The 25,112-nt window shown below is 39.8% G+C and overlaps 1 protein-coding gene across 3 annotated transcripts in view; it reads left to right on the top strand.

Moving 5' to 3' along the window:
- LOC146762980 (ATP-dependent chromatin remodeler CHD1-like) overlaps window positions 1–12,806 on the top strand; it is a 110,889-nt gene extending 98,083 nt beyond the window's left edge. The window contains exons 29-37 of one of the 3 annotated variants that reach the window (XM_085571297.1): window positions 203–325; window positions 688–816; window positions 3,189–3,443; window positions 3,636–3,776; window positions 5,848–6,026; window positions 8,133–8,229; window positions 8,441–8,495; window positions 10,918–11,125; window positions 11,301–12,806. In XM_085571297.1, coding sequence (XP_085427423.1) covers window positions 203–325; window positions 688–816; window positions 3,189–3,443; window positions 3,636–3,776; window positions 5,848–6,026; window positions 8,133–8,229; window positions 8,441–8,495; window positions 10,918–11,125; window positions 11,301–11,664 — 1,551 coding nt within the window. In that variant the 3' untranslated portion in view covers window positions 11,665–12,806. Of the gene's footprint in view, window positions 1–202; window positions 326–687; window positions 817–3,188; window positions 3,444–3,635; window positions 3,777–5,847; window positions 6,027–8,132; window positions 8,230–8,437; window positions 8,496–10,917; window positions 11,126–11,300 lie in introns of all 3 variants that reach the window. The other 2 variants (XM_085571296.1, XM_085571298.1) reach the window with 2 other exon arrangements.
- The last annotated feature ends 12,306 nt before the right edge of the window (window positions 12,807–25,112 follow it).

The following is a 25,112-nucleotide window of genomic DNA, read 5'->3' as shown; positions in this document are numbered from 1 at the left end:
TTGAGGAACAATAAAATGTTTAAGTTGTTAATTCCTTGAGCCTTGAGGCTGCCTGCATATTGGTAAGGTATATTTGGAGTGGATTGGGTTTTTACTTATTTTTTTTTTTTATTCAGCTTTTTCTGTTCCCAGTGCTCCACACTAGCAGCTTCCTAATCTGATAATGTGTACTTGTAGTTGATGCTACCATTGCTCTCCTCAGATTTTACCTGATGACCCAGATAAGAAACCACAGGCAAAGCAGTTGCAGACCCGTGCAGATTACCTCATTAAATTACTGAATAAAGACCTTGCAAGAAAAGAAGTGCAAAGACTTACTGGTGCAGTAAGTTAAGCTTAATATTCAGTAGCAAGATAACATAGTATATCTATGGGAATGTCAGCAGATACTTGTTTTATTTTTAGTTCCACTCTTCTTTGTGTCATTTTTCTCTGTATTGGTAACTGTATTATATGAGACTAACTCAAGGAATGTATTGCAAGTTTAATATTGTTTTTTTCTCCCTTATTTGTAAATATTCTTTACTGTTGCATTAGGCTTGGTCTCCAATCCTGAGAAAAGTGGTGGTCATTAGTGGCAATAAATAAATTAAATGCTTTATTTAACATAAAACCCAAAATCTTTTTCTGCAACTGTGATGCAGACACTTGTCAGTTGACATAATAAAGGTGCTAATTTACATTCAGGGCAATTCAAAGAGGAAGAAAGCAAGAAGTAAGAAGAATAGAGCAACAAAGGCTGCAAAAATTAAAGAAGAAATAAAAAGTGACTCATCACCACCCTCAGAAAAATCTGATGATGATGAGTATAATGAGGTAAACATCATTCATATAAAGACTTGAGCGTTTTATCTTCTTGAAATGCAATTTTATTTAGAAATCTAAATATAAAACTAATGCTTCCGACTAATCCATTTTTACTACTGATTATGATTCTTCTGGTAGCAACTTTTGTTCAGGCTCAGGAAAAAAAACCAAGATTGTCTAGAAAGTACAGCATAAATAAACAGTGTTTTGAGACATGCAAGTGAATGCTTCTGTGTATGTCAGGGCTTTCATTATCACAGAATGGGTCAGGTTGGAAGGGACCACTGGAGGTCATCTAGTCCAACCTCCCTGTTCAAGCCAGGTCCCCTAGAGTATGTTACTTGGGATTGTGTCCAGATAGTTCTTGAATATCTCTGGAGAAGGAGACTCCACACCCTCTCTGGATAATCTGTTCCAGTGCTCAGTCACCTGTACAGTAAAGTTCTTCCTCATGTTCAGGTGGAACTTCCTGTGTTTCAGTTTCTGCTCATTGCCTCTTGTCCTATTGCTTGGCACCACCGAGAAGAGCCTGGCTCCATCCTCTGACACCCTCCCTTCAGATAAGGGGATACTGATATGGTCCCCTCTCAGATCTCTCCCCTCCAGGCTGAAGAGACCCAGCTCCCTCAGTTTTTTTTCCTAAGTGCGATGCTCCAGTCCCCTAATAATCTTTGTAGCCTTCTGCTGGATTCCCTTCAGTAGTTCCATGTTTCTCTCATACTGAGTTCAGAACTGGACACAGCACTTTAGATGCACCTCACTAGGGCTGAATAGAGGGGCAAGATCACCTCCCTTGACCTGCTGGCAATGCTCTTTCTAATGCACCCCAGGATACCATTTGCCTTCTTGGCCACAAGGGCACTGCTGGCTCATGGACAGCTTGTTGTCCACCATGTCCCCCAGGTCCTTCTCTGCAGAGCTGCTTTCCAGCAGGTCACTCCCAGCCTGTACTGGTACCTGAGGTTATTCTTACCCAGATGCAGGAGCCTGCATTTGCCCTTGTTGAATTTCAGAAGATTCCTCCCTGCCCATCTCTCCAACCTGTTGAGGTCCTTCTGAAGGGCTGCACAGCCCTCTGAGGTATCAGCCACTCCTCCGAGCTTTGTATCATCAGTGAACTTGCTAAGGAGACATCTACCACTTCATCTAAGTCATTGATGAACAAGTTAAACAATACTGAGCCCAGCATTGAATCTTAGGGGACACCACTACTGTCAGGCCTCCAACTAGACTGCAACTGACCACAACACTCTGAGACCTGCCTTTCAGCCATGTGCTCAATCTGCCTCACTGTCCACTATGATAGAGGATGTCACAGGAAGACTGTTGAAAACCTTTCTGAAGTCCAGGTGGGCAATATCCCCTCCTCTCATCTATCCAGCCAGTTATCCCATTGTAGAAGGTGATCAGGTTGGGCAAACATGATTTCCCTTTGGTGAATCCATGCTGACTGCTCTTAATCACTTTCTCATCATCCATGGGGATAGACATGGCCTCCTGTATGAGGTGCTCCATCACTTTTCCAGGGATTGAGGTGAAGCTGAGTGGCCTGTAGTTCCCTGGGTCCTCCTTCAAAGATGATTGCGAGTGATCTAGCAGTGATGTCTGCCAATTCCTTTAGCTCATGTGGATGCATCCCATCAGGGCCCATGGACTTGTTGATGTTAAGTTTGACTATTATTCAATAGATATTGTTCTAATAGGCTACTCAACTTTCTTATGTTTTTATTACTTCTGATGTGTTTCTTTAGGACTCTGTTTTTGTTAGCTCATTTATTTATCACACAGCAGAAACCACTAGAGAGAAGAAATAAAAAAAATCCAACAGATTAGGTTTAGGAGCCACGTTGCACCTAATTTTGTGACTTTGAAGGTAGCTTAAAAAACACTAGATTCTTCAAAACATCTCTGAAAAATAAAAAGTTGGAACTCTGTTCCCTTCTCCTGTGACTGTGACTGTTTAATTCAGGGTCACACAAAAGTTACTGGAATAAAATTACCAGAACAAAAGTCTTTTATCATCACCATGCCCTGAAAAATCAGCTCAGTCTTGTGAGGCCTACTTCCTTATTGCTTTTAGCTTTCATCATAACTACTTTTTACAGGAACAGATTTCTTTGGTAATACAAAAGTTAAATGGATTTAGTCTCTCACACATGGCCATTACCCCTGCCCAATCAATACTTGTTTTGTGTCACTTTAGGGAAATGAGTGAGTAATCCTCATCTTGTTTTGAAACTGCATCCAGCTCCATTTGATAGATGTTAAACCTAAGTCTAAAGAAATCACACACAGAAAAAAGTACATTTTAATCTGATGGTTGCAAGACTTGTATAGTTAGAAACTCCATTTGATGTGATATATATGCTTGTGTATTTCAGGATGAGATTGTTTCAGTGAAATGTCCACATAAAAAAGTAAAAGCAGAAGAAAATGAAGAAAAGCCTGAACCAGATACTGGTATAAAGATGGAAGCTGTGGAAAAAAGAGAGACAAGAGAAAAAGAAAATAAGAGGCATTTAAAAAGAGAGAAAAAAGAAAAAGAGGATAAGAAAGAGTTTAAAAATATTAAAGAAAAGAGAGAAAACAAACTAAAAGAATCCACACAGAAAGAGAAAGAAGTAAAGGAAGAAAAGGTAACTAGGTTTATTTTTTCTTATATAGCACTAGAAAAGGCCACCAGGTTTTTGTGAATGATTTTGAGTTGAAAAGATATTTTGGATCAGTAATTTCATTGAAATCTTTTGCAGTGATTGCCTAATTACAGTATAATTTCAGCCCAAAAATAAGGTTTGCTTATCAGATGAATTTTCATGTTTTGTTCTTAGGCAAATGAACTCAAATCTGAAAATAAAGAAAAAAATAAAAAAGTTTCATTGTTGGATATTCCAGTTCATATTACTGCAACTAGTGAAACACTTCCAATATCAGAAGAATCTGAAGAACTGGATCAGAGGACATTCAGTGTGGTAAGCCCCTTGTTGATAACTTAGTGTTTACACTTGATATACTAAATGAGCACAATTTCTGATGTTTTTGGTTCTGCTATTAGGTGTTATAATACAGATGTCTATTGCCAGTAAAATCTTAGATCATTGAAGGCTTATCGACACTATACTAATTTCAGTTTTGTTTTCAGGTTAGCAGTTTTATTTTATTGCATTTATGCAGTATAGTGAAGAGTATTTGTCTAGTTGTGTGTGCTGTATAGTTTTAAAATACAGACTGTGAAGATACATCCTCAAGAGTAATTCATGGATACTGCTTCTTAAAGAACAGAAATGAATGAATTTTAATGCAGCTGCTGTAGTCTCTGACTTGATCTTATCAAATACCCCTTTGTTCTTTGTAAGCTAGCAATAGAAAGTTGCTCTTGAAGTATTACAGACTGCCTGCATTAGACAGAGGAAGGAACAAATCCTAAAGTCCTTAGAAATATCTTGCTGGAGTAATATCTCTGATACCGAAAGAATTTCAGTTATATCACTACTTTTGTCCACAACAGAAACAATATTGGAAGAACAAAAGGGAGGTATGTAAAAAACATTTTATAGGTTGATTGGGGACTTTGGAAGGATGCTAAGAATTTACTTCGAGCAACTACTTTTCTGCTATAAAAGTTCCATCATTCTGCTTTCAACAGTTGTCTGCTACTGCTAGACAGGTTTACTGGGTCTACTGTAGTGCTGGCTGTAAGAAGCAAATGATCTTGTTTTCTCATCACTATGGTACTGACTAGTTTACCTATGTGGGGGTTGTTGTTTTGCATTTTTTTTAATCTAAATGATGTTATAAGTGATTCATCAATAATTTCCAGGATATCTTGTGAGTGGCTAGGTGACTGAAAAATCACACAGTTCTCATGTACAATTGCACTTCTCTGTTCACGTCTACACTTAAACAGTGTACTTTGTAAATTGTCTTTTTAAAAGTTGCTTAAGCTGTGGTTATTGCAATAGGTAATGTATCTGCTTAATTACTTAATGGCATGATCTGGTAATGAAACAGCTTCACTGATTTTTGAGTTGCCCCTAGATGTTGACACAGTGATTGTGATGTTCTCCAAAATCCCTCATATTTTTGATTCTGGATCTATAGGCTTGTCTTCCTTCCTTAGTGGGAGTAATTATAGATTGGGTTTGCATATAGAATATTGTTTTGTCCAGGCCCTCTGTTCTGGAAGGTATATTTATCATTATGCCATGATCAGGTACAGTCTAATTAGCATGTTTATCTTTTCAAATGGAAATTACTGCTGTGGGTTGTTGAGTCTTACTCATTTGACTTCTTGTCTATCTTGTGGCAGGTAAAAATTTGCATTTCATCTACCTTGCCATTGTGATTGAATGGTATTTCCAAGCAAAGGTTTATAATTTAAAACATGCTAACTGGTTTATCTGTATTTACTATTAACATGTTTAAATTAGTGTGAAAATTCAAGCATATACATATGAAATATATCTATGAGTACGTGTTGTCATCACTGTTACTAATTTAGGCACACCTAAACTAGCTTTATCCTAGTATCTGCATAGAACTCAGGCTTAAAAGTTGTGCAGAGAAGGAATGCTGATCCTCTGTTGAATGCCAAGTTTAATTGTTGCAGAAAGTATCTACTTAAAATATATTAAACATTCTCATACCTAATCTTGGCACTGAGTTTGTATAGCTTTCAAGGCTCTAAAAAGTAAAGTAACTCTTGTCCTACATACTTGTGCTGAAAGTTAAACCCATTATTGTAAAACTTAGTAATTCCTTTCCCTCAGAAAATCTTTTATATTAATTTAGTGCTTTCTTAAATCTTTAATATGTGTTACATACAATTTAATAATTTCATATAGGAGTATATTTTCAACTGGATTTAAAAAGCTACTTTTTCAAATGAAATCTTATGGTAAAACTATGAGCTGCTAGCAAAGACTTGATTTTCATTTGGCATACAACAGTACTGTCTTTGCCTGTGTAAGGGTGAGTCATGTTTTATGATTTTAATATTCTTATTTTTTTAATTAATGTATTCCTTTTTTTAAAATTTTACAGTGCAAAGAAAGAATGAGGCCTGTTAAAGCAGCATTGAAACAATTGGATAGACCAGAGAAAGGCCTTTCTGAAAGGGAACAGCTGGAGCATACTAGGCAGTGCCTAATCAAAATTGGGGACCACATTACTGAATGTCTAAAGGAGTACACAAATCCTGAACAAATTAAACAGTGGAGAAAGTAAGTTATTCTGCATGATTTTTCTTGAAAAAAGGAAATTCATAATAGCTTATATTAAGTAGAATAATTTTTAATTATTTCTCATTTATTATTCTCCATTTATTTTATTTTTCTGCTGTATTAAATAAGGACTTATGAAAAGATTATAAGTGGTTACAGCTTTTAGTGGTTTCACTTTTTTATACTTGCATAGCAGTGCATTTTGTCTAGTAGGTGGAATCCTCTTACTTTTTAAAAACAAATGCAAAGAGAAAATAACTGTGTTTAGAGTATATTTCATATTTAGTGGAAAAGAGTTTTTATCATTAAAGAATCTGCCTTTTTCAACATTGACATTTGGTTTTGGTTTTTATTCATGCTAAAAATAGGCCATTATAAATGTGTATGTTGAACTTTGAATGATTTTGAGTTGCAGAATCCTTTATTCTTTTTAAAAATATACTCTAAACTTAAATCATATTAACTGACTTGATAAAAAACATTTATCATAACATACTCAGAAATGTATTTCAAAATGAAATAAGAGTTTTAAGTGTTCTTATGCATCTGTGAGGTGATAACTTTGGAAAAATTGAGAAAAATGTTGGTTTATAAACTTGCTATATTTTGTTAAGTTATTAATGTAGTTAGATTTAGTTTTATCATAATGTGCACTTTAATCCTTTATTATTGCAAATATGGTTGCACTTCCATATAAGAAACTCAGTCAAGTGTTTCATTTTCTTGCAGACTGTTAACAGAATATTTCAGCTGTTTGTACTTGCTTTATTTTAAAATATTGGGGTGAACTGAAATACAAAAACAATATCTATGTCTTAAAGACACTTTGGTAAATGTTATGTTTCTTTAAATGGAAATTCATAGTAGGATCATAAACTCATAGAATTACTAAGGTTGGAAAAGATCTCTAAGATCGAGTCCAACTGTTAACACAGCACTCTCACTGTGTTCACCACTAAACCATGTCTCCAAGTGACACATCCATACATTTTTTTAACAGTTCCAAGGATGGTGATTCCACCACTTTCCTGAGCAGCCTGTTTCAATGCCTGACTACCCTTTCAGTGAAGAATGAGTATAGTAGAGCTACTATAATATTAATTCATAGTAATGCTACAGTACCGTGCATAGATTATTAAAATATGTGTTTTATCTATCTTTAATAAGACATAGAATTTAGTAAAGGTATTCATTCTATATTTCTTATACAGATGTCACTGGGCACACCATTTGCATGTTTTGCCTAGTTTTGCAAACCTCTAGGCCAAAACTATAGTATTTAAATCATCACAGTAAAAGAGCAGATAGATGCTTCTTGAGCCTACACACTTGAGATGTTTCTGAACTAAAACCTAATTAGAACAGTACTATTCTGTAGTCTTTTAAGCATTCCACCTGTAAACTTTGCTAAAAGAATTCTAGACTTTAGATCTGGTGTCTGCAATGATAGAAGCAAATCTTGTCTTTAAGGTTTTGGCTTCTTGACACCAAAAGTGTTGCTTTGTTTTGCTTTCTTCTTTCATAGCATAGATTAGGATGAAAGATTTTGGCATGCTGCTTTTATCCTCTTTCAGATTTCTCATTTGGTTTCAAAAGCTTTGACCAGGCTTTAGAATTTCACGGGAAAAATCCCATCCCTTATATCTGTAGGAAATTGGGCATGTAGATCAACTTTCTTATACTGCAAGAGATTTAAAGTTCAGAAGAATCTTTACTGAGTAGTAAATACTCCAGTTTTCTGACATATTTCAAATAATCTTTCAGAAGAATTGCACTAGATTGAAAACTACATTTTTGTGTAATTGCCAAATCATTCTATTAACAAAACTGCCATTAATACTATTTTTCATGCAGTTTGCATTTTTCAGTCATTGTGATAAATATTACAAAATGGCAAATTATTAAAGTAATTAATTTCTGAAAAGTTTTAAATACAGCTAAGTAATGTTTGCTGTGCAGCTAGACAATATTCTGTGTAACAGACTTTACAGTTAATTCAGTTTACTGAAGTACTGTTAAAATAATTTCATTTAAGTCCATGTTGTTGTATGACACAATAAAAACTAACACATGGAAGAATTATAACCTCTCTTTCTTTTTCCTCAGAAACTTGTGGATTTTTGTCTCTAAGTTTACAGAATTTGATGCCAGAAAGCTGCACAAGCTGTATAAACATGCAATCAAAAAACGCCAAGAATCTCAGGTAATACTTTCAGACTCTCTAAATATACAAAAATATATTCTAAGTTTTATAATTGTTATAATAAAGTATCAATTGTTTTCACTCAATACACTTTAAATGTATTTTACTGTTCATAGTAAACTAGTTTGTTTTCTTAGAATATTTTCTGAATAATTCAGATGCAACTTTGGGATTTATTAATGACAATTTTTGTACTTGTCTCTTTTAGCAGCACAGCGACCAGAATATTAGCAACAACATGAATACACATGTAATTAGAAATCCAGGTAAGAAATCTGGAGCATATTATTGTGCTGGATAACTTAAATGATGGTATGTAAAATGAACTAAATTTAAAACTGTCTCCTAGAACTCCCATACTGATGGATATCATAGGGATAGGCTGACAGCATAACTTCAATAGTTTGCTGATGAAATTCAAATGAGCATGGACTGAATTTGGCACTTAGAGATTTTAGTAGCAAGTTATTTGGCCATTATCTTAAAGTAAGTAAATTAATTTTAAAAAACCCACACTTTTTTGTATTTAGTTTTGATAAGGGAGAGAGGCCAACTCAACACTTGTAAACTTCTTGGAGGCTCTATACCTGTTTGTAGCAGTTGTAATGTCACCATATCATAATAAAGATATTCCCTGAAGTTATGGTTAGCAATCAGTTTTATGGGATGTCTTTTGCTATTGACAATAATGCTGTTTTTCTATGCTCCCACAGTGGCCTTCTTGTAAGACTATTTTTTATATCATTTTATATAAAACCTAGAGTATGTTATCATGGGTTTAAAATTTATATATAATAATAATAATAGTATGGTAATAATGGGTGTCATGGTTTGACAATGGCACAATGCCAGCGCCCCCATGAAAATGCAACATCTCAATTGAATGCTGTGAAATGCGATTAGGAACAGAGCAAAGCAGGCCCAAGCTTAATAACAAGGAAAAAAACTTTATTAAGCTACTACTACTATACTACTATAAAAGAAAAAAAGAAAAGCACACACAAAATCCAAAAGGAAAACCTTTCAAAACATTCCAAAACATTCCTCCTCCCCCCCCCCCCCAATTCCAACAAACCACAGTGAGACACATTTGGACCCTTAATCGAGTATTCACCCTTCAGTATAATCAATACTGAGTCCATCAGGGGAGAGAGGAGTCTCCCTTGCACCACAGACCCCCAGGAAACACAGATGCCACTTCTTGTGTTTCCATGTCACACATGGCACTGCCCGAAGAAAATCTGCCAGTGTGACCCTCTCCTTTCCATGCACAGTGCTCTCACCACCAATGCATGGATGGACAGACTGCTTTTAGGATTTTTCCTTTCAAGGATGCTCTGCCAAGAGGGGAAAAAACAACAGTTCAGCTTTTTCGTTTTTTTGGGGCCACAGTCCCCCCCCATTTTCTTCCTCCCCTGGGGCCAAGGGTCTCAGGAACAGAGATCTTCTTTTCTTCTTCTCTGAAGACAGGGGGCACCACCACAAACCTCCCCAACTTTTCTCTGTTTGCTCCACTCCTGTCTTTTCTCAGCTGCTGAAGCAGGTCTCTTGGCTCACCAGCATCCTCCTAAAATGCAGTCTCTCTTGGAGGAGAAAATCGGTTCAGTCTATGGCTAACAAGAAAAAGTCCAGCCAAAAGCCACTCCATCATCTTCCCCCCAATCTTCTTTCCCTACCATCCCAGGTCCAGGCTGTCTCTCTTCCTCTCTTTCAAACCAAGGAGGAGTAAAATTTCACAAAGCTTTCATTTCTCACGGAAGGGTTAAACGTCCCGACTCCCTGGCTGGCTCTCTGCCCGGATTCTCTGGTCCCCACGTCTGGGCACCTTGCGGCCTTGTGGCCTTCCCACTCTTCTCCTTCCCCGTGGCATACTGCTGACAAACCGCCGCTGTCTCTTTCTTGAGAGAGAGAGAGAGACTCTGGGGGGGGGAACGCAGACATCCCAGATTTCTCCACCCTTCCATCTGCAGGGGGCCACCCCGGTTCAGTCCCTCCACCCTTCGGCCTACCTCAAGTTGGGCCGCATGGGTCCCCTCCCCCACCCAGCCACGGGCCAGGCAGGGGAGAGTCCTGCACTGCACCCTGACCGGAACCAAAAAGAGAGTTCTCCTGGGAATTCTGCTTTTAACCCCTCTGTGTTCTCAGAGGTGTGTCCGCTCTCAATTGGTCACCCCAAGTGTCAATATCCAAATTGACCTCTTCCTTCCGACAAGATTCTTTTTCTGTGTCAAACCACGACACGGGTATAATGTATTTTAGGAAAACCACTAAAAACCCTTAATTAAGAAGGTGTACCTCTAAAACTAGTGTTCTCACTAGGGCTGTCTCCTTAGGAACTTCCTACCATTCTGTTTCAAATTGCTCTACTAAGGGCACCTGGTTTGTACTCCCTGCTCAATTAGACCACACTGATTTTCTCCATTCAGTTTGTAAGGTTGAAAAATTTTGTTTTTCAATCCTACATATCTATGTTTCTAGCTTGCTTGCCTTCTGTTTCCATCTGAGGTCTCTCTCGGTTTGCTTACATTACTGCATTTATTTTTCAATAATTTTGATATTGTTTCTGTCAAACTATAATGCCACTTTCACATTGCTTTAAATCTGACAGATAGAAGTGCTGTTTGAATGGATGATGAAAAGAATTTTTACTGTATGTGGCTTCCCTATAACCTCTGCTTTATTAAACAGGTGTTGAAAGACTGAAGGAGAATGCAAACCATGATGACAGTAGCAGGGACAGTTCTTCTGATAGACATTTGTCACAGTACTATGGTCATCATAAGGACAAGCATCAGGAAGATGCTTATAATAAAAATGACTTGAGAAAAAGGTCCCATTCAGCCTTCAGCAATGGAAAAGACCACAGAGACTGGGATCACTTTAAACAAGACAGCAGGTAAATTGTTCTGTTAAAAATTCCTTTCCTAGTTTTTCACTATGCTTGTAGTAAACACCAGTGAATCTTTTCTAAGTAATGCAAAATTGCAAAGACATTTCTCTTATGCAGTTCTGTTGAATTGACATAATTGTAGTCCTTACTATGTGTTCAGTAATAAGTAATTTTTTTTCAGATACTATAGTGATGGTAAACGTAGAAAGCTGGATGACCACAGGAGCAGAGATCATAGGTCAAACCTGGAAGGAAGTTTAAAAGACAGTCGACCTCATTCAAATCACCGTTCCCATTCAGACCACAGGATACATTCAGATCACCGTTCCACTTCAGAGTATATCCATCATAAATCTTCCAGAGATTATAGGTACCACTCAGACTGGCAAATAGACCACAGAGCTTCTGGTAGTGGCCCAAGGTCACCATTAGATCAGAGGTCTACTTATGGGTCAAGATCTCCTACAGGACACAGATCTCCATTTGAACACTCATCAGATCACAAAAGTACACCTGAACATACATGGAGTAGCTGGAAAACATAACAAAGACTGCCATTTTCTGGACCATCTTTTAGCCATATACAGTAAACTAACACAGTAATTGCCTTATGTGACTTGAAAGATATGGACTGGATATTGTTAGTCACAGTATTGTTACTTCTTTCCAGGATGCAAGGTCTATTATCCCAACAATAGAAAAATATTTTTGTATTTAAAATTTCTGCTGCACTGTGCTGCAAATGTTGGTGGCAGGTGTTTTCTGGGGTTTTTCCCCCTCTTTAAGAAATTGAAAATGTTTACTTTTACAGGGACCTCAACACTGCCCCATTCAGACTGAATCTCATAAAACTGGTTTTAGGGTGAACACAGTTTAAATTATGTTTGCAAATGACATTTTAAACACAGACCCATGATCATGTTTCAGGAAGAGATGAGGAGGAGGTTTTTTTTTGTTTTCTTAGTAAAGAATTCTCAAGGACATTTGTTCACGTTTCAAAGCTATTTATTTACATTGTATACTGCAGTCACCTTGCCACTTTGCATCACAAGCTTGAATATTTAAGTTCTGTACCCATAACTGTAAAATAGCCAGGATTTCTTCTGTTTGTGGTCAGTTGTAATAATGCCTTTTTTCAAAATAAAATAAATCACTGAAAAATATTGCAAACTAATTGAGATTTTTTTTTTGCTTGTTCCTTTCCCTACATACTCAGTCTTTCTTGTCACAGAGTCAATATGCTAACACTTTTTAATAAAAATATTTTTATGAAATTGCTGTTCAGAATGCAAAAATGGTGATGGGAACTGTTTTATTCCATTTAGTGCCCCTTTTTTATTGGATGCTTCAGATACATGTTTTGGTTTTGTTTTTCTATAAAACTGACAATATTGTGATTTGTTGTGATGAAATGGGAAATATTCAGCTAAACTGTGGTCTGAAAAGTTTTTCAGTCCATAGGTTTTAAAGAAGGCGTGTTCAATATCTGAACACTTTTGAATCCAAATCAGAAAAAATGTATTGGAAATTTATAATTTTCCCTCTTGAAATGGGCAATAATGTCAAATGTGCTATGCAGCCAGTTAATATTTTAGATTTGAATGACTTTCTATTACAAGAATTATTACAATACACATTGTATATAGATAACTTCTGTTTGACAAATTAAATTTGAAATGAAATGTGAGCTTTTGTTTTCTGCTAGTGTTTTTCTACATCATACATCTTTCTCATGTAACCATAAAAATATTCAACTCAAGTACTAAATACACAACATAATTAGGGAAGATAAATGTCTACCCTGGCATCATGTGGTTGGTGCTAATATGTTGTTCCAATTTTTCTTCATCTTGCAATGCGTTGATGTCTTGGTTTAAGACTATTTAAGGGGTGGACATTCCAAAATTACTTACCTCTCCTTTTAGTTTTAACCACTCCCCTTTCACCAATAAGGTGAGACAAATGCAAGAAGATATAAGTGAAAAAATGGCAGTTTACTAAAAAACAAACCAGCAGCAGGCAAAAATAACAATAATAATCACTAGATACAAAGGTACTGAATCTCGTGGACTCCCCAAGAAGAAAGAAAACAAAATGGTGGAGAAACCCCCAAAATGTATGGTTCACCCTGCACCTGTAACCCTCCCCTAAAACATCAAATGCCTGTAACCCCATTGGCCCAAGTCTTGTTCCAGCCCACCTTGAAGCCCCCTGATAAGGGGTCTCCGAGGGGCCACACTCTCTCTTGGAACTTCCCTTCTCTTAGAGCATCCTTTTGTCTCTCCCCTCCCCCATCCCTTCAAGCCTTGCCACGTGTTGTGTCTGGCAGCTTGAAGCAGGACCTTTCTTCATCCCTAATAAACCTTATATCCCAAGAGCAGCCTTCAGAGATCTCTCGTCTCCATTCACCTAAACCGTCCAGGAGCATAGCGCTCCCTACAAAACCTCTCCCCCAAGATGGTGTCCTCTGTAGACAATGTAGTGGTCTGAGAGTCAAAGGCAGAAATGGTGGACAACAACCCCCCCAACCACATGTGAAGAGAGTGAACAAATAGAGAAAAACAGCACAGCAACTGAACCTCCATGATAGCAAAAACTCCCTCATCCCCCAAACAACAACTAACAGGGAAAAAGGGCGAAATTAAAAAAAACCCTAGACTCCAAAAAACAGCCAAATGTCCCTCTTATCTCTCTGACGGTGGCAGCTCTGTTGACTAAGGTGGCCAAAAACTGGAGGCTGGAACTGGATTCGCAGCTGGAACTCGTGGAGGGACTATGCCTTCTCAGCAAAAGCAGCAGGCAGCCAACTAGGATGACTCAGACTCTGTATCCTCCTGATTCAACCAGGCACTGCTGGTGGGCTGGGGCAACCATATGGAGCAGGGGCTGTTCTGGTTTTTTTGGCATGGCACCATGACTGGTTGTCCTGGATGGTGGCAACAAAAAAGAAGAAAAAAACCAGTCCAAAGACCTGCCTCAGCTTTCCTGGCAAGAACAAAAGAGAAAGGGCAAGACAGCCTCTGCCTGAGTGTCCCTGACCTGACCTTAAAAGGACCCCAGCATCTGCCAACCTCCATGGTTCTGTTTGTAGCCACTAGTTCTTGAAGAGAGAGTAACTATATTGGCATATGATATCGCACAGATAGATATGGAATACAATAACATTTTGGATTACCCAGGACACTTGAGCATTTTTTTCCAATTAACCAGGGTTGCATAAAAGCATTAAAATGGAACCAAAACCTGTTCAGAGTACCTGTTTGTTATAATCTCACTATAGGCACAGCTGCTGCACATTCTAAGTTAATATAATTTAGCCAAGTACATTTAAGCTAATTTAATGTAGGTGGCAACTCAGATAATGCTTCTTCATTTATTAGCCTTTTTTCCTAGGGTTCAGAGGGTTTTGAACTCTGCTTTTGAGCCTAATTACTGAAGCAGTGTTAAGCTAGTGGTGGCTAGTAAAGTTGTGCATGTGTGTTATGCATCTTCTAGTGGTGAAAATCTAGAAGTTGGTGTATCCACATCCACTGCCTAGTTCTTCCAGTTTGGGTAGTGAGCTGGAATCTTGGATCCACTCTAACACATCAATAGAACAGTCCCACTAAGTCTACTTCACTCTCAGTGTAGCTAGACAGAACATAGTTGGTATCTTTGGTTAGAATCTTTGCTAATTAGGATATTTAGGTTGTGTTAACTCTGATTATGTTATAGCTGTTTAAGACTTAACTGAATGCAGAGGGGAATGAAGTTTGATGGCAGAGGTGTTCTCCATGGCTTATAAAACTGACTGTTATGGGGTTCTCCTAATTAGTAATCTATGCACCATATCCTCTGCAAATAAGCCATTTATCATTCATTTTCCATGCATGCAAATGTGGTGGCCGGACCTTGGCTGGATACCAGGTGCCCACCAAAGCCGCTCTATCACTGCCCTCCTCAAGTGGACAGGGGACAGAAAATATAACAAAAAGCTCACAGGCTGAGATTAAGACAGGGACAGATCACTCACCAATTACTGTTATGGGCAAAACAGACTTGGGGAAATTATTTGATTTATTACCAAACCTTAAAAACACTGTCTCCCCACCCCTCCATTCTTCCTGGGCTTAGCTTTAGTCCTGATTCTTTACCTCCTTCCCCTAAGGCTGGGAAATGGGTGTTGTGGTCAGTTCATCACATTTTGCCTCTGCTGCTCCTTCCTCCATAGAGGACAGACTCCTCACACTCTTCCTTTGCTCTGGTATGGTGTTCCTCCCATGGGAGACAGTCCTCCATGGACTTCTCCAATGTGAGTCCTTCCCACAGGCTGCAGTTCTTCATGAACTGCTCCAGCGTGGATCCCTTCCATGGGGTGCAGTCCTTCAGGCACAAACTGCTCCAGCATGGGTCTGCCATGGCGTCACAAGTCCTTCCAGCAAACCTGCTCCAGCATGAGCATGGTGGCCTAGGTTGGTAAGCAAAACGTTCAGGGTGATGTGGACAAAACACACCTTGAAACCAATAAAACAGGGCAGAAGGGGGCTGACTTTAAATATACATGGACAAATAAGGACATACTGAGAGGACAGCATGATGGGGGAAGCTCACACCCTTTCTGCAAAAATCAGCATGATGGTGGGCCTCTCTTAGGTGTCTGTACACTAATGTACACAGCATAAGAAACAAGCAGGAAGAATTTGAGGCCTGTATGCACTTGGGGGTGTATAATCTCATTGGGATTGCAGTGAGATAGTATGATGGCTAACAGGACTGTAGTGCTGCAGTGACTGGATACTAGCTCTTCAGGAAGGACAGGCTGGAAAGGCAAAGAGAGAGCTGTGAGGGAGGATCAAGGTTGCCTGGAGTTCTGCCTAGGAATAGATGATAAGAGCTTTTGGATCAGGATTAGTGGACAGATTAACATGTGTAACATTGGGATAAGTATTGGCTACGGACTGCCCAATTAGGAAGTAATAGTAGATGAGGTCTTCTTCAGACAAAGGGAAGAAGCCTCATGGTTGCAAGACTGATATCTTGTAGAAGGGCTGTTGGAACTCAAAATGTCTCTCAGACATTTTTGGAGGTTCCAGGCCTTGGTCAGAAGCATTTTAGATCCTGGCAGGCAGCTGCAAACAGCTGTGATTTTGAGTTTGAGCCATGGAATGAGTTACCAACTTTGCAGGAAGAATAAGCAGTCACAAAAGGTTAGATAATATAGTAAAAGTAGTTACAAAACAGAGGGGAAGTTTTTTTAGTATTGTACAGGGGGGTTTTTACTTTGTACATGGGGGTCAGAAGTTCTAAGATGGAGTAAAGTGGGCTGATCCTGTTCATCCTCCTTCTTTTTCCTTGCCTCCATGTTCTTGGTGATGTTGGCACTCACAGATTGGTTTAGAGTAGAAAAGCACTTTGTAATATAGGTAGTAGGTATTGGGGGAAAACTATAAACATGTAATACGTAATATATAATATAAAAGATAGCAGCAGCCCTGGGCAGGGGAGAGAAGAAGAAGACAGCAGACAGAGAGGATGTCAGGGTGTGTGTGTGTGCCTCTGTCCAGGCCGCTGACCAAGCAGCCGCAGCCCAAGAAGACAATCTTTTAGATAACTGACAATAAACTGCCTTGAGACCGATCAGCAAGAGCCTGTGCAGTTTTTCTTTGGAATCACGGGTTGGAGGAGAAATTTCACCACCACATGGGACCCCAGAGCAAGGCTGGGGTTCCCACAAGGCAACTGTCCTGTTTAAAAGACAGGTGTCTGCCAAGGAAGGCAGGAGTAATTTCTTTTCACCTTTTGAAACAATTTTTCAGCCTTCACTGGGAACAAAGGATTAGTTAGCAATAAGGACAAAAGCTAAATGGTTATTTTCCAACATCGGAAAACTAACACCTTTCTTCCTGGACCTCTTGACAGCTGCCAAACAGTCCAGTTCAATTGCTTTGCTGACTACAATGTACTGCTAAAAGACAGGGCAGGGAGCACAATGAGGCTAAAGAGAACAACTGTTCATTCAGAAGTTATTTTTCCTTTTTTTTTTTGAAAGTGCCTAATAATTACATTCTTGATCCCCAGTCCAGAAAACGGTTAAGCAGGTCAAGAAACATGCTTTGATAATTATTTAGGAGTGGTTTGTTTACAATTATAGTGAAATAACTCTCATGGGAAAAATTATTTTGCTTCTCTCAATTTTCATGTACAGCATTTTGCTTCATGTTTGAAAAATCAGCTTAAGAAAGCTATAGCTATATTGATTTTTATTTAAAAGTGTCAAGCACACACTGTACAGATCTAATAGACTGTCAAAAGCAAGGACCCTGATGTAAAAAAGAGCCATATCCTAGGCAAATTGTACCATTTATATGGAGACGTATACAAGCCTAGGTGCCAGAGCCCCATGATTAAACTGGGCAGCATGGTCACCAGTGAGTTCTGTACCAAATAAAAAATGTTCCAGACAAAATTGTTTTTTTTTTTTTCTCTTTCTCTCTGTCAGGAAAATTAATCCGTGAACACCAGAGATTTATGTCCAAAAAGGAGACAGAGGAGTCCTGTAACTTTATTTGAATAAAGGGAGAGGCCATGGGGCATTTCCCCTGGGATTTCTCAAATTTTTAGGGGACGCAGCCTTCTTTTTATCCTAATTTGCCAGCTGCATTTCCCTCTCTCTTTCCCCATTGGCCGAGGTAATTGAGAGGTACAGACTTCCTGAAATGCTTAATACCTAAGATTCCTTCTTATGTATACCCTGCCCCGTTTTTCTTTTTCTTTGTGCCTCTGGTAGTTTTCTCTAAATCCAGAGATTTAGCACATCCTTGGGTGAGCAACAATCTGTGTCAATTAGTGGAATTCCTATGGAATTTATGGTTCCCCCCATTGCTTCTTTCACCTCTCGATATCTGGCTTTATCTACCATCAGGCCCACAGTTTGTTTGTAAAGACACCTCCTCATTCCTTTCAATCCCTCCTGTGGGAAGGGATCACGCTCCAGCACGGTGTGGGTGGAGGCAGGCAGAGATCTCTGAAGCTTGCTCTTGGGGAAAGAGGTTTATTGGGGGTGCAGGAAGGTCTGAGCCTCGTGCTGTCAGGCGTAGCACGTGACTGGGCTTAAGAGGACGGGGGAGGGGAGAGATAAAAGGAGGGTTTAGGAGAGGGGAAGCCCCAGGGGGGAGGAAGTCCAAGAGAGGGGGAGAGGTTCAGGAGGGGGGAGAGGTTCCAAGAGGGGTGAGAGGTTCCAAGAGGGGGGAGAGGTTCCAAGAGGGGGAAGGGTCCAAGAGGGGGAGGAAGTCCAAGAGGGGGAGGAAGTCCAAGAGGGGGGAGAGGTTCCAAGAGGGGGAAGAGTCCAAGAGGGGGAGGAAGTCCAAGAGGGGGAGGAAGTCCAAGAGACCGCATGGCCCCTCGGAGCTCCTTTATCAGGGGCTCCCAGGTGGGCCGGGACAAGGAATGGGCCAATGGGGTTACAGACTCTGATGTTTTAGGGGCAGGTACAGAGGTGTGGGATGAGCTACAATCTTTTGGGGGGTGGGATGGAACAGTCCATTTCACTCCAGGATTCATCCAAGGGCAGAAGTGACATCCAGCTAGCTGAGAGACCAATCATATCTATCTATCATCTGCAACACCCTACTCATCTTATTTTCTCAATAATTGTCTTTACAAACCTTAGTTATCATTGACTTAACTTTCTGTTCTTGGTTTCTTTTTGGTTTTGCAATTATTTGCAGTGACATAATTTTCTGTCTTTTTGTAGTAATTTCTGGATTAGTAGGCCTGGCTACTACCTGTGTCTCTTTGATCACAAGTTGACTAAGTTGCACTAAGCAAGGGATCATATATGGTAAAAAGATGAGAGTTGGACAGTACATAAAAGGAAAAAAAGCATTCATTTAACCCATAGTCCACTAGGTAAGCACAAAAACATGTCCCATTCCCATCCCTTCCACGTTTGGATCAGTACATGAATTAAATTTCTTATTCCCTTTGTTATTTGTTTCACCACTTTTCCATTGTCATCCATTTACAAACAGCAGTTAGAGCAATTTAATTTTCCACACACTCCCCCTTTCTTCTGGTAATAGATAATCTAATACCATCTGATGTTGAAATATTGCATTTCTTATCTGAGTGGATTGGCCAGCAAGAAGGTCAAGAGCTGTAGTGTTCTGGTTGATTATTATTTCAAAGACAGCTTGTAACCTAATTATCCAGTTAAAAATATAAATGGGTTCTCTGACACGTGATATTAATTCACCAGAATTGCAAGTGGCTGGTCCATAGTGTTGTATGATTCGCTCAGGTGGCCATTCATCTTTTCCCCATTTTGGGTGCTCCCTCCAGCCAGGGCTGCTGGATCTCTAATTAGATCATCATCTACCTTGATTCCTAACTGATTTCCCTGAAGTTGTGGTAGCAGAAAGAACAACGGTCTAATATACCCTACATAACATATCCCTGACCAGTTTGGAGGTAACTTGCAATAGGCATGTTGGCCACCCATGGCCAGCTGTCAGATCTTCCTGGCCCTCTGCAGACCAAACAATTGCTAAGGTTAGAAGTTTTTGCTACTTCTTCTCCTAGGACTAAAAAAATTATTTGCCCACCTCTGGCCCAAACCTAACTGACAATATAAAGGTAAGATTATTCAGAAAAACATTCTAATGGCATAATCTAATTTCCTAAACTAATTTTTATGCTGTCTTCTGCACCACCTGTGATGAGTGAAGGCACAGAAACCACTTAACATAAAGAAAACAATGGCAGTGAGAATTAGCCCCCAGTGACTGGAGATTCTAAAGGAGGGATGCCCATACAATTTTAGCAGTCTGTGGGTAGGCACATGAGGCTTCCCCCAATGCCGGTGCCCTGGCTGCTGCTCCGGTCCACTCCTGCAGAGTGTCAGTTACGGCCTTCTGTCCTTCTCCTTCATCTGAGATGTCCAAACCTTTGAGGCTTCAGAGACCTTGACCCAAGTGTGATGGGTACACCTGCATTCAGTTGTCTTGATAGATGTTTGTGGTCAGTAACACTTGGAAAGGTTCATGTCACTTCATCACAAGTGATGTGTCTTTCTACTCCTTAACTAGGACCCAATCTCCTGGTTGGATGTTACGAACAGCAAAGTCCAAAGGCAGGGTCTGTGCCAGCTGAGCTTCCTGTCAAAGAGATTTCACAAGAGACAGTATCCTGGCCACATATTGTTTCAAAGATACATCACTTATTTCCACCCCCTCACTAGGTTGAGAATTACAAGGGTAAGGAATTCCAAACATCAGTTCAAAGGGAGATAATTGAATATCTCCTCTGGGTCTGGCTCTTATTCTTGCCAATGCCACTGGCAAAAGTCATATTCATGGCATCTTAGTTTTTATCAACAGCTTCAAAAGGTGTTTCTTTATTTCTCCATTCATTCTTTCAACCCAAGCCCCAAGCTCTGGGGCTGCCAGGGGGTATGGAGGTTCCATTGTGTTATAAATGAGAATTTATTCAGCCAGATTAAAAATAAAAATAATTTTATTAGCGGTCAAATTTTATTTAGCCTGCCACACGGAAAGGACAGAGCCGAGCCCGGGGTCGACCCTGGGTGTGCAACAAGGAGTCAGCCTCAGCAGAGGTTTTCCCCCATGCCCACACCTCTATCCTGGCCCAAGCGGTTTTTATAGGGAAAATTCCGCCTGAGGCCAAGATTTGAGCAGTTAGTCTTTTCTTCTATTTAGAGTCTATTGGTTAATAAGATTTTCTTTTTTTGGTGATGAGGAGAAATAATTCAATGTCCAGAGTAGTTGAATTCTTGATGAGAGTTTATGGGAAGGCTGTATTCACATGGATCTGTCTGAGGATTTCCATTATATCGATCTCGGACAACCAGCACCGATGATCGTGATGATCAACACCTGGAGCCCAGACATGGCCCATCTCCTGGCCGAGCCACATCCTTTTACTTGTAAATCAGTTTCCAATATACACCCAGTCTCGCCTGCAAGAGGGGGGGAACTAATACGACGGGCATGATTTAACAAGTATCCAATATTACATATTTCATACAAGGAATGGCGCAAATTATATTTATTACACATAACAATTGTTTTCCTAAAGCAGTCATAACCCCTTGAAGAATTTTTCCTGTTAAATGAGCTCCCCTGAGTCTATTGCTTCTACAGTCCCATACCATAGAATTATTTCTTAAAAAAATACTTTAATACCTGATCCTGTAGTTGATGAAGCAGTTGGAAATGCTCCTGGTCACCCTGTTAGCTGACATACTATTACCAGAAGATATTTAAACTTTTCCACATGGGGCATTTCAGTAAAATCCACCTGACATCTTTGGAAGGGGCGTACAGCCCAAGGCCTCCCTCCCCTGGCAGTTTTCTTTGTAACCCTGTTATTTGCTATAGCATAAACCAAACAACCCTCAATAGCTCACTTTGCCAGAGTAAAAAGACCCACAGTAAGAGACATTTTGAGGAACGCTTCTGCCAGTCCTCGAGAGCTCCAATGATTCCTTTCATGAAGTTGTTTTAATATCTTTAAGGACACAGTGAAGCAATACTCGGAATAAATAAATGGACTCCACAACCTGGTGTAGTTATGAAGTGGGTATATATGTCAACTCCCAAAACAAGTGAGATAGCTCTCCGAAAACTTGTGCCCCAAACCTCAGTCTGACCCACATCTTTATTTCCAAAGGTATTCCATATGCAATACATTGCACAACTTTTCCATGCATATTCAACCCCTGGCTGTGCCTGTTCTTGCCTCTCATGCTAAATAGGTCCACGCCCTTCTGGGCATGCGTGGTTTGCTGTGGTGGGCACACGGGGATCCCTCGGTGGTCCTGAGGCTGAAGATTGTGGTCTTCCTCATGATTGAACTTTTGAACTTTTCTCCTTTGCACGTGTGCTTTTGGTCCTTTGATGTTTATCTGAGTACGTCTGTCAGTCTTGATAAGCTTGGAGACAGAGGAGCCCCTTTATCTGGGTTCTTTGCATCCCTTGGTATTGTTCTTTATGCAAGAAGCTCCAGAATTTTGCATTTTCCTATGACCTTTGTACCATGGCAGAGGTTTCTTAAGTAAAAAGTTAAAATTCAACACATAATTCTACAAGCTAAAATTTAAATTCTTAATTCCTTTTGTTAAGTGAACTCCAAAAATCTCTATTTCAAGAGATTTTGGTATACATTGTTTACTATTTCTTGTAAATCAATTATCCCCTCTTTCCTCTGCCCCACTCTTTTTAATTATCTCAAGCTCCTCTGGTGGTAAAGACAGTTTCTCTGGCAGTGGTGGGGTTACTGGGAGCAAAGGGAGGATCTTAGAGATTTTTGGCAACAATGCAGCTTTCAAAGCTTCTTCATCAGCCAGTTGGTTACCTGTTGCCTCCTCTAAGCACTCTGCCTGGTGTCCCCTTAACATGTATTATTGTCACTCCTTTTGGTAAATTCACCTCCAACAGGTGAGAAATTAAGCTCTCATGAGCTAATGTTTTTCCCCTGCAGGTTAATAAACCTCTTTCTTTCCATAATTTCCCAAATGCATGTATCACCCCATATGCATATTTAGAATCAGTAAAAGCATTCACTATCTTGTCCTGATATAATTCACAGGCTCTCACAAACACATACAGTTTCGCCTTTGAGCTGACCATGTGGGTGGCAACCTCCCCCCTTCCTTTAACTCCCTTCCATTAATGATAGTGTATCCTGTAAATCGCTTCCCTACTATCACCCTTGAAGACCCATCAATAAACACATTTTCTCCTTCAGGCCGGGAAGTGTCTCTTAAATTTTCCCTATCCCAGGTCTGGAGATCTATCACTTGAATGCAGACATGGGTTTCTTCTTGGCCCCCCTCTTCAGGGCTGTTCACAAAGGCTGGGTTAAGTCCTTCCCCACTTTTCAATTCTAAAGCTTCCTGCTCCATTAAATAAGATTCATACTGTAATAACCGATTGCTGGTCATCTACTTAGAGGCTCTTATAGTTAACAAAACTTTAACTTGTTGTGAAACTTTAACAATCAGATATCCTCCTGCTGTCAGTTTTTGGGCCTCAGTTACTATTAAAGCCATGGTTGCACAGTTCTGAAGACAATGAGGCCAGCCTCTGGCCACTGGGTCTAACAGCTTAGAAAAATAAGCAACAGGCTGCTGTGTTCCCCAGTGTTCTTGTACCAAAACTTCTTTATCATGGCCCTGTTTAACATCCATATATAACTCAAATTAATTTTCTGAGTCTGGAAGAGCTAAGACTGGGGAATCTATCAATTTTTCTTTTAATTTTCTAAAGCTTTTGCTGTCTTTCTGGTGTCCATATCACAACATTAGGACTGTCTTGGGTTAAAAAGTCCTATAAAGATCTGGCCCAAACAGAAAAATCCTCAATCCATGCTCTGCAGTACCCCACCAACCCTAAAAACTGCCGAAACTCCTTCTTTGTGTGGGGTAATGGTACTTGTGAAATTCCTTGTATTCTTTCTGGATCAATACACTGTAACCCTCTAGTCAAAATGTGTCCCGAATATTTAACCTTTTTCTCTACTGTTATAGATGGATGGTGTGGTGATTGGATCTCACAGATGAAGAATTGATATTATGTGAAAATAAGCTTAGTTTAAAGTTCTTTTGATGTGTGACTGTAGCGAGATTTCTGAGAAAGAGAGGACATGATTTATATTGAGTGAAGGTTGAGCTACCCCCAGCCTAGGCCTCAGATATTGGCTTTGGTGAGGCCTTTGAAGCCTTTGATGCAGTAAGAAATTAGTTGTGGCACAGTTAGAAATTATGTTAAGGTGTGACTACAAAGTAATGAGCTTTCTGGGTGTGAATTAGTATAGGTCTGCAGTGTGAAACTTTAGCCACCTTAAGACAAACAATGTTTGCTGGCCAATGATAGTGTGCTCACAATCTGTAAACTATATTGAAGTGTATATAAACTGCCATCCTATAAACAATAAATGGAGAATGTAGCATTAACCATATTGGCTTGATCTGCATTTGTCCTGTCCAGCATTCCCTATTTTATAAGAAGTCCCTTGCGTCTTGTGACTGTTGTTGTAGGTTGTTTTTGGACCCCTTTTTGTCCTACTTTTAATCCTCTCTTCTTCCCTCTGTATTGTTGCCACCAGACAACCCTGGTCATCAGGATTGTCAGAGACATGTGGGGGAGGGTGTGTACATGTGCACCTTGCATGAAGCAGCCGGGAATGGGGGAAGCTTGTCACTGTGCGGACTTGGCATGACAATACCTCACCTCCAATCAAGCTGAAAAAGGTCTTCACCAGTGGATGGCAAAGTAGAGTCAACTGACAGACTTGGGAAGGCACCAGGGATATATAAGGAAGATGTTTGAATATGTATGACTGTTTATGAATATATATTTGGCTGATGCAACGCCAGGGGTATAAAAGGTGGAGCCGCCATTTTGTGGACGAGCCTCTGGTGGTCAGCCACACTCCCAGCGCTGTCCCTTTTGCTTTGAGAATTTTTTATTAGTTATCAATAAAGCTTTTATAACTCATTCCCACTTGGGGTCTGAGTCATTTATAACATCTACCAACTGCGCCTTCTTTTCAGACACACTAAGTTCCTGTTTAGCAAGAAAATTAAGCAGCTTCTGAGACAGTGTGAAAATTTAGCAGGGTTGTCCTGGTTTGTAAGATAAGCTTGTATTCTATTTGCCATCTGTTGGAGGTTGGGCAGGTTTGTTATCCCTTCCAAGAACAATGGTTTTCTCTGAAGAGGTAATGGTTTGTTAATGGGCCATTGACTGACTCACTGCAGGGCTGGTAAAGGTAATACCATCCCATTGTGAGATGCTCCACCCAGAGGGGGAAGCCAAGCACTCTTTTATTGTATAAAGTGGTACCTTTTGGGGGACAGAGCAGCTCTCGCTTTGCGGGATTTCCCAGATGTCATGGTTTGACACTGGCACAATGCCAGTGCCCCCATGAAAATGTGATCCCTACCTGGAATGCTGTGAAGTGGAATCTAGAATAGAGCAAAGCAGGCCCAAGC

The sequence above is a fragment of the Lonchura striata genome, chromosome W (genome assembly GCF_050655825.1).
Source record: "Lonchura striata isolate lonStrDom1 chromosome W, ASM5065582v1, whole genome shotgun sequence".
NCBI classification, from domain to species: Eukaryota; Metazoa; Chordata; class Aves; order Passeriformes; family Estrildidae; genus Lonchura; species Lonchura striata.
This window is presented reverse-complemented; position numbering and strand designations above follow the sequence as displayed.